Source organism: Dipodomys ordii, unplaced genomic scaffold (assembly GCF_000151885.1).
Source record: "Dipodomys ordii isolate 6190 unplaced genomic scaffold, Dord_2.0 Scaffold82, whole genome shotgun sequence".
NCBI classification, from domain to species: domain Eukaryota; kingdom Metazoa; phylum Chordata; class Mammalia; order Rodentia; family Heteromyidae; genus Dipodomys; species Dipodomys ordii.
Genome location: NW_012267298.1, coordinates 3,782,437 through 3,792,477, shown reverse-complemented (window position 1 = coordinate 3,792,477; position 10,041 = coordinate 3,782,437). Strand labels below are relative to the sequence as shown.

At 44.8% G+C, this 10,041-nt stretch overlaps 1 protein-coding gene across 1 annotated transcript; it reads right to left on the bottom strand.

The window, feature by feature from the left end:
* Window positions 1-529: 529 nt before the first annotated feature.
* LOC105992298 (3-beta-hydroxysteroid-Delta(8),Delta(7)-isomerase-like) lies at window positions 530-1,336 on the bottom strand. Its single transcript, XM_013025128.1, has one exon. The coding sequence runs from the start codon at window positions 1,220-1,222 to the stop codon at window positions 530-532; it is 693 nt and encodes a 230-aa protein (XP_012880582.1). The 5' UTR covers window positions 1,223-1,336.
* Window positions 1,337-10,041: the final 8,705 nt, after the last annotated feature.

Sequence of the window (10,041 nt, the reverse complement as noted above, 5' to 3'; positions counted from 1 at the left end):
CCGGTGGTGGAGAGTTGAGTGCGACACAGGCAGGTGAACTGGAGAGAAGGGTCAGGCGTTTGGCTCGGTCCTCAGTTACCTTGCTGGAAATCTGTCTCTCTCCCTCACTTCAGTTCTAGAGAGATTTCATTCATTTGATAGAGGAGAAGACTGGGTAAAGACAAGCAGAAATTTACAAAATAAGACTAGTTTCTTCTTGAAAGTAAGGGAGGAGTTCCATGGCCCTTTGGTTTTCTTTCTTTCTTTCTTTCTTTCCTTCTTTCTTTCTTCCTTCCTTCCTTCCTTCCTTCCTTCCTTCCTTCCTTCCTTTCTCTTTTTAGATTAAAGAGCTTTTATTAACTGGTTGTAAAATTTCTTTTTCCCAGTTGTCCCTGACAATACCTCCAATACAGCCCTTATTTTTCTGGTTACTGACCTGAATATGAGAGATCAGTTCGCTTTGTTCCTCCAACATGTGAGATCAGGTTTAGATTCTTCTGGCAAATGGAGAGTGTGTCTTCAGGAAGTCCTCCACTCAGTCCACTGGTTGTTAGTTTAACTTCCTCTTGGCTTTTGTTACTCTGGAGTCCAACATACTCTGAGCATGAGTAAGCTGCTTCACAAAATCGAGCAAGAGGATTCTAGGTATCACCAGCCATAAGCTATTCATGAAGACAAAATAAAACCAGAAATAGACTGGGTGGCCCATCTCCGAATGCTGGAATTCATCTCCATACTCCGTCAGGAAGTACAGAACATCTCCATAGATCTGGCCCAGAGAAACCACGAGCTGTAGAACATAACAAACTGGTTGTTGGCGGAAAAAGGCAATCACTACCCACAGGCTGAGTGGTCCCCACATGCTAGCTGTGATGGTCTCCATACAAATGATAAAGTTGTCCCAAATGATGTAACAGCTGTCTCCCTTGGAATACTCTTTCCAGAGTTGGGATAAAAAGTCTTGGTCTCTAAGAAGAGTCTTGTTGTAGAAACTGAACCACCCCTCAATCACCAAGTGAATGAATGCACATACTGCAAACCAGCACAAGGACAGTTTCCGCCAAGTTCCCAGTGGGGCAACTGAAGTACGATTGGATAACAGCCATGTGGTCAAAACTAGGGCTCCAGAGACAGAGAACAGGCCAGCTAGGATATGCCAGGTGGGAATGTCATTAGGCACAAAGTTGTCAAGCTTCAGGTTCCGAGGCCAGTAGGGATGCAAGGGACTTTTGTTGGTGGTCATGTTTCTATGGGCTGGCTGGCTGAGTAACTTCGAGTGACGATCAGGGAAAAGAAAAAGGGAACAGAAATACCTGAGCAGTGTGGTAGCTGCATCTTTCCTCTCAGGCTTCCGACTCCAGTTTTCCTCTTTGGTTTTCTAAAAAGCCTTAATTTATAAGCCAGTGGCTCATATCTGTAATCCTAGCCACTTAGGAGACTGAGATCTGAGGATCATGGTTTGAAGCCAGCCCAGTAGGGAAAGCTCATGAGAGGGTTATCTCCAATTACCGCCCCCCCCCAAAAAAAAGCGAGAAGTGGAAATGCGGCTCAAGTGGTAGAGTGCTAGTGTTGAGCACAAAAGTTCAGAGATAGCACTCAGACCCTGAGATCAAGCTCACAAAAGAAACTGTTAATTTATAAAATTTGTAAGAACAAAGGAGATTGTAACAATGTTTGACAAGAAATGTACTTATCTTACTCATGTAACTGTAACCCCTCTCTACAGCATCTTTACAATAAAATAAAATTAAAAAAAGTAAGAACTTTCTCCTTGCTTTGAAGAGTATATTCCTTCTTCAGAAACCTGAGAAGACCCGAGAAGACCCTGTATGTATTTCTTTTTTGGGGGGAGGAGGGGTGGGGAGGTCTGGTCGTGGGCCTGAACTCTGGGCCTGGGCGCTGTCCCTCAGCTCTTCAGCTCAAGGCTAGCACTCTATCACTTGAGACACAGCCCCACTTCTGGCTTTTTTTCCTGCTTATGTGGTGCTGAGGAATTGAACCCAGGGCCTCATGCATGCAAGGAAAGCACTCTACCACTGAGCCACCTTCCCAGCCCCCCCCCCCCTATGTCTTTCTGAAGGACCTGGTAGCCATCTACTTGAAATGCAAATGTCACAGAGCACGCTTATCTCTCAGTTCCTTCTGGAGGAGGAGTCTAGCTACCTGGGTACCTGGCTCCACCACTGCAAGATCAATTCCTGTTATAAATACAGAAGTCTTTGTTTTCCTGCAAATAAAGCCAATTAGCTAGCTAATAAATCTAACATGAACTGTATTTGGCAAATGAAGCTTTCAAATTATCTTACTTGAAGACCAATTAGTGTTTATCTTCAAAATATGTGTAGACATCAAAACAGAACCTCTGAGAAACCTCAAAAGTGGGAAACTTTATAAATCTAAGTGAATACAGACAGAAAACCAAAACAGCTCAAGTAAATAATGATATAATTAAAACTTCTAGAAAAACAAGGACAAACCAAACCCCAAATCACTAGATGGAGAGAGAAAGCAAAGATTAGGGAAGAAATTAATGAAATAGAGACTAAAATAATACATTAAAAATAAACAGCAAAAAGAAACAATAAGGAAGTGGCGGTGTGGCTCAAGTGGTAAAGTGCTTGCCTTGAGCACAAGAGCTCAGGGATAGTGTCCAGGCCCAGAGTTCAGTCCCCATCACCTACCAAAAAATAAATAAATAAAATTGACAGACCATTAACAAGATTGACAAAGAGAAGAAGAGATGAGATTGAAATCAATAAAATCATAGATGCCACAGGAAACTCAGTCTAGAAGGAACAGGAGTTTTGGGCTCTAAGTCTGAATTCTCCTGGGAAATGGGAAAAGAAAGGAAAGCTCCTGGCTTTTGATTCTAACAACCTGAATTCTACATATCCTCAGTTCTAAGGCTAATAAAACACACAACAAACAAAAACAAACCAACAAAATGGCAGTGTTTGCTGCACTCATGTAGCTTCCCAACTTGCTGAGTTACTTTTCTCTCTCTTCTAGAATATGCAGGAGCAGAACAGCCTCTTAGAACACTGGTAAATGGGAAAAATGTATGCATAACGAAAGTTTTGCATCTCAATTCTATGTGTGTGTGTTTTTTTTTAAGCAATGCAAATTAGAGGAAGTGAAAGTCAATTCTGGTAAATGTTGCCTGTTGGCAACCCACAGAAGGTAGAGCTAGCTCTTGCCCTCAGGGAGTGCTCATCAGATTCTCAAGGTGAATATTGAAAATATGAATATTGAAAGAAGACAAAGTAAATTTTTTTGAAAGTAATTCTTTTTTTGGGGGGGTGTCTGGTCGTGGGGCCTGTTCTCTGGGCCTGGGCACTGTCCCTTAGCTCTTCAGCTCAAGGCTCTCTCTACCACTTGAGCCCAGCGCCACTTCCGGCTTTTTTCTTTTTGCGTATGTGGTGCTGAGGCATCGAACCCAGGGCCTCAGGCATGCAAGGCAAGCACTCTACCACTGAGCCACCTTCCCAGCCCCGAGACAAAGTAAACTTAATGCATGGAGAGGTAGTATTCGCTGGAGCAAATGTTGCCCCCGTGAGTGAGAGTTCCAGGATCCCCACACCAGGTGCAGCTGTGGGGGATGGTTTGATCTGAAATGCCCTTCAATGACCACGTGCCAAGGAACATGTGGGCACGTGGTGGGAACTTGATGAGGCAGGGCTTTGCTGGAGGAAGCAGGTGATGGAGGGTGCAGTGGAACGGTGAATCCTGCACCGGGCTCCTTCCTTGCCCTTTCTCTGCTTTCTGGTACCATAAGGTGAGCAGCTAGGCTCACAAGATGCCCCCACCAAAGGCCAAGAAACAATGGAGCAAGGTAATCATGGAATGAAATCACAAAACAACAAAAAAATGTCTTCCTTTAAGTTGATTTTCTCAGGTTTTTTCACCGCAATGGAAAGCTGATGAACACTAGTTATATAGTGTTCTTTAAGTCTGTAAGCCAACAGGGAATAACTGGAAGGGGCTTGGGTTTGGATCAGGTCTTTTTTTCCATTGCTGTTGATTGGTTTTTCCAATCCCTTTTCTTCTCCCTCCTTCCCTCCCTCCCTGCATTCCTCCCCCTCCCTCTCTTTGCTTTTTTTATTTTATTTTATTTTTTTTATTTTGATGTCAGTCCTAGGGCTTGAACTCAGGTCCTGGGTGCTATCCTTGAGCTTTTTTTTTTTTTTTTTTTTTGCTCAAGGCTAGTACTCCACTGCTTGAGTCATAGCTCAACTTCCAGCTATTTTTGGTAGTTAATTGGAGATAATAGTCTCTCAAGCTTTCCTGCTGCTGGCTGGCTTCGAACCATGATTCTCAGATCTTAGCCTGATGAGTAGTTAGGATTACAGGTGTGAACCACCAGTGCCCATCTTCATTTTCTTTAATCTAAAGAGCATTACAGGATTATGCAATTAGATAACTGGTGCCCAATGGAGGAAGTGCAAAGAACCTTGGTTTCTCTTGTATCAGACTTCTGTATATAGGTGGTTCTGTCTAGGACAATGGCACTGACATGTCCTCATTGTTTCCTTTCTCCTCCTGAAGCTGTCTTTCCATCCTCTAGTTATACATTCTCTTGAGCATATTTTCCCAGACAGAGATGGGCCAGAGAAGTTCCACTCTCAGTTCCTGAGAACCCATGAGTCAGAGACTTGTCCAGCTAGTTTTCTATGTGAAAAGGCTCAGCATTCAAAAGACCTTCTTATTCAAAGCTACTCAAGGCTGTGGCATAGACTTTTGGACCAGAGTGGCAAAGTTCTGTGATCCAGAATTCAGTTCTAGAAGAGAAGAGGCCTTTCCTATGCTTTTTTTTTTTTTAAACAGAATATTTACTGGAAATTGAGTCACAGACTTCCACCTAGGAAAAACACAGTGAGCATTTGTCCAAATTTTGTGTGATATCAGAAAGTCTGAAGATTGTAAAAGGCCCTTTGCTACAGGACACATCAATATACAACACCCTGGGAAGAGCTAATAGGAGAAGAGTGTAAAGAAGAAGAGAAACTGCAATGGCCAGAAACACAGATGTTCAAAATGGGTTTGTGAAATGAACAGAAGATCTTTTTTTTTTTCCCCCTCCAAGATTTTTTTTTTTTTTTTTGGGTCCGGTTATGGGGCCTGAGCTCTGGGCCTGGGTGCTGTCCCTCAGCTCTTCAGCTCAAGGCTAGTGCTCTACCACTTGAGCCACAGCGCCACTTCCGGCTTTTTTCTTTTTGCTTATATGGTGCTGAGGAATTGAACCCAGGGCCTCAGGAACCCAGGGCCTCAGGCATGCAAGGCAAGCGCTCTACCACTGAGCCACCTTCCCAGCCCCTTCCCACTCCAAAATTTGATCTACCATGAAAGTAGCACTTCTTCCATAAGTTCTTTTGAAGAGACTTATTAGGGAATTCTTAAGAGCATATATGGCTAAGAGACAGGATTTCTTCTGTGTGTGTGTGTGTGTGTGTGTGTGTGTGTGTGTGTATTTGTGGGCCTTGACTAGAACTCGAATTTCAGGTCCGATGCTCTTACTCAGCTTTTTCACTTATAGCAAGTACTCTACTACTTGAACCAAACCTCCATTCCTTGCCCTGCCCCCTCCCCCTGTCCTAAGGGCTCCATTTCAATGTATCTTTGTCTAGGTCCAGTTTTAGAGATGATTCTTTTCTTCTTCATCTCTGTTGTCCCATGACCTCTTCCACAGCCTACAGCAGACAGACTCAAAATGATCACACTGTGACTTTTCCATAAATCATTGAAAATTCTGTCTGTTTTTAGGATTGGACATTTTCAAAATGTTCAAAAACTCAATTCTATGTAGCTAGAAAACTTGTACTCACTTGTTCTGAATCAGTAGATTGTTTTTCCTTAATTAGGTCTACAGGATGCTGTTATATCTTTCTATTCCTATTCAATATTCAAATTCATAATTTTGTCCACACACAAGACTTCAATTTCCACCTGTCTACCTATATAGCTCAGACATTTCTATTTCCAAGACAGTTCCCTACTGCGGGTGTTGATTTGTATCACTGTCTATTTTCATCTGATCTCAACGTCAATGTTTCCAAATATGAATTCACCTTCTTCCTTTACAAATAAGTCTCCTTCAGAAAATGACACCACTATCATCTTACTACTCAAGCCCGAATCATGGAAATCCATTTTCTTTTTGACCCACATGAAAGCCTTCACCTTCCTTTGATTTTTTTTTTTTTTTTTTTTGGGTATGGTCGTGGGGCCTGAACTCTGGGCCTGGTCGCTGTCCCTCAGCTCTTCAGCTCAAAGGCTAGCACTCTACCACTTGAGCCACAGCATCACTTCTGGCTTTTTTCTTTTTTCTTATGTGGTGCTGAGGAATCGAACCCAGGGCCTCAGGCATGCAAGGCAAGTGCTCTACCACTGAGCCACCTTCCCAGCCCTCCCTTTGATTTTATAGAGCTGTTTAGAGATCTTTCTTAGGTAAGCAACTAAGATCTCTCATTCAGACATTGCTACGGAGAGCATGAAGTTCCTGATCACACAGATGCATGCTCTGTGCGACCACTTTGCAATGGTTAGGGGTGAGGGTGAGGAGAGGAAGTGAGAGCACAGTTGAAAGACCCTTGGGGGAATCATGGCTGAGAGGGGAAAGTGGGTGAGAAGCAGCCGTCACTGGAGCAGGCCCTAGGTGAGGGAGGCATTCATGAAGTACAGAGACTTGAGCTTGCTGTCAGGCCAGGGAGGGGGCTTGGTGAATTGAAGAGGACACACAGGCTCCATTTCTCACATGAGCTCCATGTTACACACTCTTAAGTCTCGCTGTAGTTACTGTCCAGATGGCAGTGCTGTGGCTACGTTCCTGCCATTTCCCTTTCTGATCTGTTAGACGGGTTCATTCTGTTCTGTTAGGTCAGGCGCAAGGTAGGTTAGTTCACACTTCCTAGATAGGCCTGAGTTGTTAAACAGAGACACCTACCTGCCCTCTAGTGTTCGGTATGTGAACTTCAGGTGAATTGCAGGTGCTGCTTTGGAATGAGCAATCATGAAACGTCTTCTTGTAGGGTCTTGTGCATGTCACAAGCTTAAGCCTTCCTGTTAGGCAAAGTTTCAGACTGCAGAACACTTCTGTACACGAAATGTGAAAGCTTTCTAGATTGCATGGCTGGGAGTTGATTAAAAGAAAAAAAAAAGAAGAGGAAAAAAAGGTTACCAAAGAGAAAATCCCAATGACAGGACAGGAGGAAACAACCTCTTCTACCTGATCAAGGCAAGTCTCTAATGTCAGGGAGCAATAATGGTCCTCTTTGAAGCGTAGGATTCCCAGCTCCCTACATAGGATCTCATCCAAAGGACCCAGCAGTCACAGCATCCCAGGTGTTGGGTATGGTGGGTTCCCAAGCTCCAGGGGGTGGCGGGGGTGTGTGTGGGAATCCCTCCAGCAGGCAGAACTGCAGCTGTCCTCATGGTGCTTCTTTTCCTTGCAGCCATTCTTCCCATCTCTGCTGATGCCAAGCAGAAAACCTTTCCAGAGGACAGGTTCCGGCGTCTGGCACGTTCTCTGTCTACAGAACTGGCCAAGCGGAGTGCTCCTCGCCGCATATCTGCAGGAGCTTCCGCAAAGTCTCAATCTCTCAGCAGCTCAGAAGGCTTCTATGCATTCCCTTACGCAGAGCCATGGTCTGCTGGCCCTGAACTGGCCTCGGACTTGTATTCTGCAGCTATTGAGATCCGGCCCACTGACTTTGAACCAGCCTCAGACCCTTGCATAGGTGTGTCGTTGTTGTTATTGTTGGTGGTGGTGGTGGTATGTGTATATAGTCTTCCTGGGATCCATTGCTTCTGGAGACGTTTCTTGACTAGAGTAGTAGTACAAGGTTAAAAAATAAAATAAGGGGAAGGAGGAGAAGTAGAAGAGTGAGGAGAGAGGTGGAATGGGTGGGGAGACTGGTTAGTGGTTACTGGTGAGTGAACACTTTCTTTCTCCTTCCATTTGGCATCCTTCTGCAAATTGAGTGGATGGTTTTGGAGCCCTGAAAGGAGAACCAGACTCCTCCCTCAGTTTATCTTACACACCACAAACTCACCTGATGGATTCTGTGTAAAGGGTGAGGGTTGCTAGAGAAGGGGGGCTGGGGGAAGAAGAGGCAGAGTCTGGAGAAGCCAAGTCTCTCGAAGACTGAACTCATTGGTTGGGCCATTTCTTTTCTTTCCCAAGCAGGAAGATAAATTCCATCCTCCCAATAGGTGAGTGTCTGGGTCTGCTGAAAACGAGTGTGGGAATCCATTCCCGCACACAAACGCTGAGCAGGCCGACGGCCAGGCTGCTCTCCCCCTGTCCTCGCCTGGGATGGGAAGGGATGGAGGGGTGAAGGGGAGGGGAGCCTGCAGGGCTTCAGCAGGAGGGAAGGGACAGAGGAGGACGGAGCTCTCTAATGTGTCTCAAAAGCAAATGTGAAGCTATGGTTCTCTTTCTAGGAAGGCTGGAGGAAGATCTCTTTTGGCTAGGTGAGTGTTTGTGATGTGGGAGTTCAGGGCTTCTGGTGGAAAACTAAAGGCCAACTATCCAAGATGGCGGTTTCTGTGTAACTCTGAAGCCAGAAGTCTTCCAAATTCCCACTTTGGCCAGCTGCACTCACACACGCGTTTAGTGAGGACTTAGGGGCAGCAGGTGTTCCTCTGGCAGTGGGGATAGAACAAACTGATAAGGATGCCCACCTCTTTGGGGCTTCATTGTGGTGGCCTCTCACTCTCGGTCTATCCCATCAAGCCACTTGGGAGAACCAGAGATCCTCTCTCTCTCTAACAACCGCTGCTCGGGTTCATTCTTCATAGACACCGGGGATACTGGCGCACATCTATGACAATAGACATAGCACGTGTGGGCCCAGGACCTTACAAACACAAACATTCATTTAATCCCCTCTCTGAGCCCATTGGCCAGATGTAGAAATGAATTAGACCTAATTCTTCTTAGAATGGATTCTAGAGCCCAATGCTAGATTTCATATACTCCTATCATATGCCAGAGGTCACCCCTCGGTCATTTTCTCCACTTGCCATGGCCCATGTTCAAGATAGTGATATTTAGCATTTTGAGAGCAGACAGAGGACTTGGCCAGGCAGAGATGGCGTTCAAGTCTACAGGGCCTATTCCCCCACCTGAAGCTCTCCTTTCAATGGGTCTCAAAGTTCATGGCGAGAAAAGACAACCAGGCCACTCATTCGTTCTCCTTTCCCACGTGTCCTCCCCCCCCCCCAGTGCCAAGTGACAGCCAATTGGATCTGCTGGCCCAGTCCATGGAGAAGGGGATTCTGCAGCAGCAGCAGCAAGAGCTGGTGAGAAAATCCCAACAGTCTAGGGAGAGGGCAAGGAGCCAGGGATGAGAAGATGTCTGAATAAAGGAGATGCTGTAGGTTTCCTCTGGGAGGGAGGGAGGGAGGATCCCAGGGCAGCCAATGGGGAATCCCAGCAGCATCCCCCCTCTGGTGAGCAGCCTGTTAGGAACGAGCAGAGCCGATGCCAGAACATCACCGTTGTCATGGCCACCCTCTCAGAAAACCCCAACAGGTGGAAAATAGCTTTGGTCTTGGGGAGCTAAGGGGATATAAATAATATATATATATATATAGTCTATATTCTATATATAGACTATATGTCATGTAGCCTATATATTATATGTTGTATTATTTATTATATAATATATACTTATATATAATATATTATATAGAATAGATACATTCCACTTCCATTGCCAAGATACCATTTTCAAATTAATCTATCTATGAACTTTTCTATCATCTACCTATGAGTCTACCTTTCTATCATCGAACTGTTTCCATCTATATCTAAAACACATATGTTACTGATATATACACAGACATGCATGTGCACATACGTGGGTAGGTAGCCAAGTATTACTGCTGTGCAAGTTAGCTTTATGATTATCCTTCTATAGCTGAGGTACCAATAATATCTGATACCAGTATTATTTGATCACACCAAAGCTGGGCCCTCAAGCTCTTGGCCTCTTCCCTTATCCTGTGTAGGCTCTGGTGTCAAAGGCTGGTCTGTACAATCCTACACTTCTTCTTCTTAGA

Coding starts and splice junctions, on each gene's coding strand:
- LOC105992298 (XM_013025128.1), bottom strand. CDS start 1,222: ATGACCACCAACAAAAGTCCCTTGCATCCCTACTGGCCTCGGAACCTG.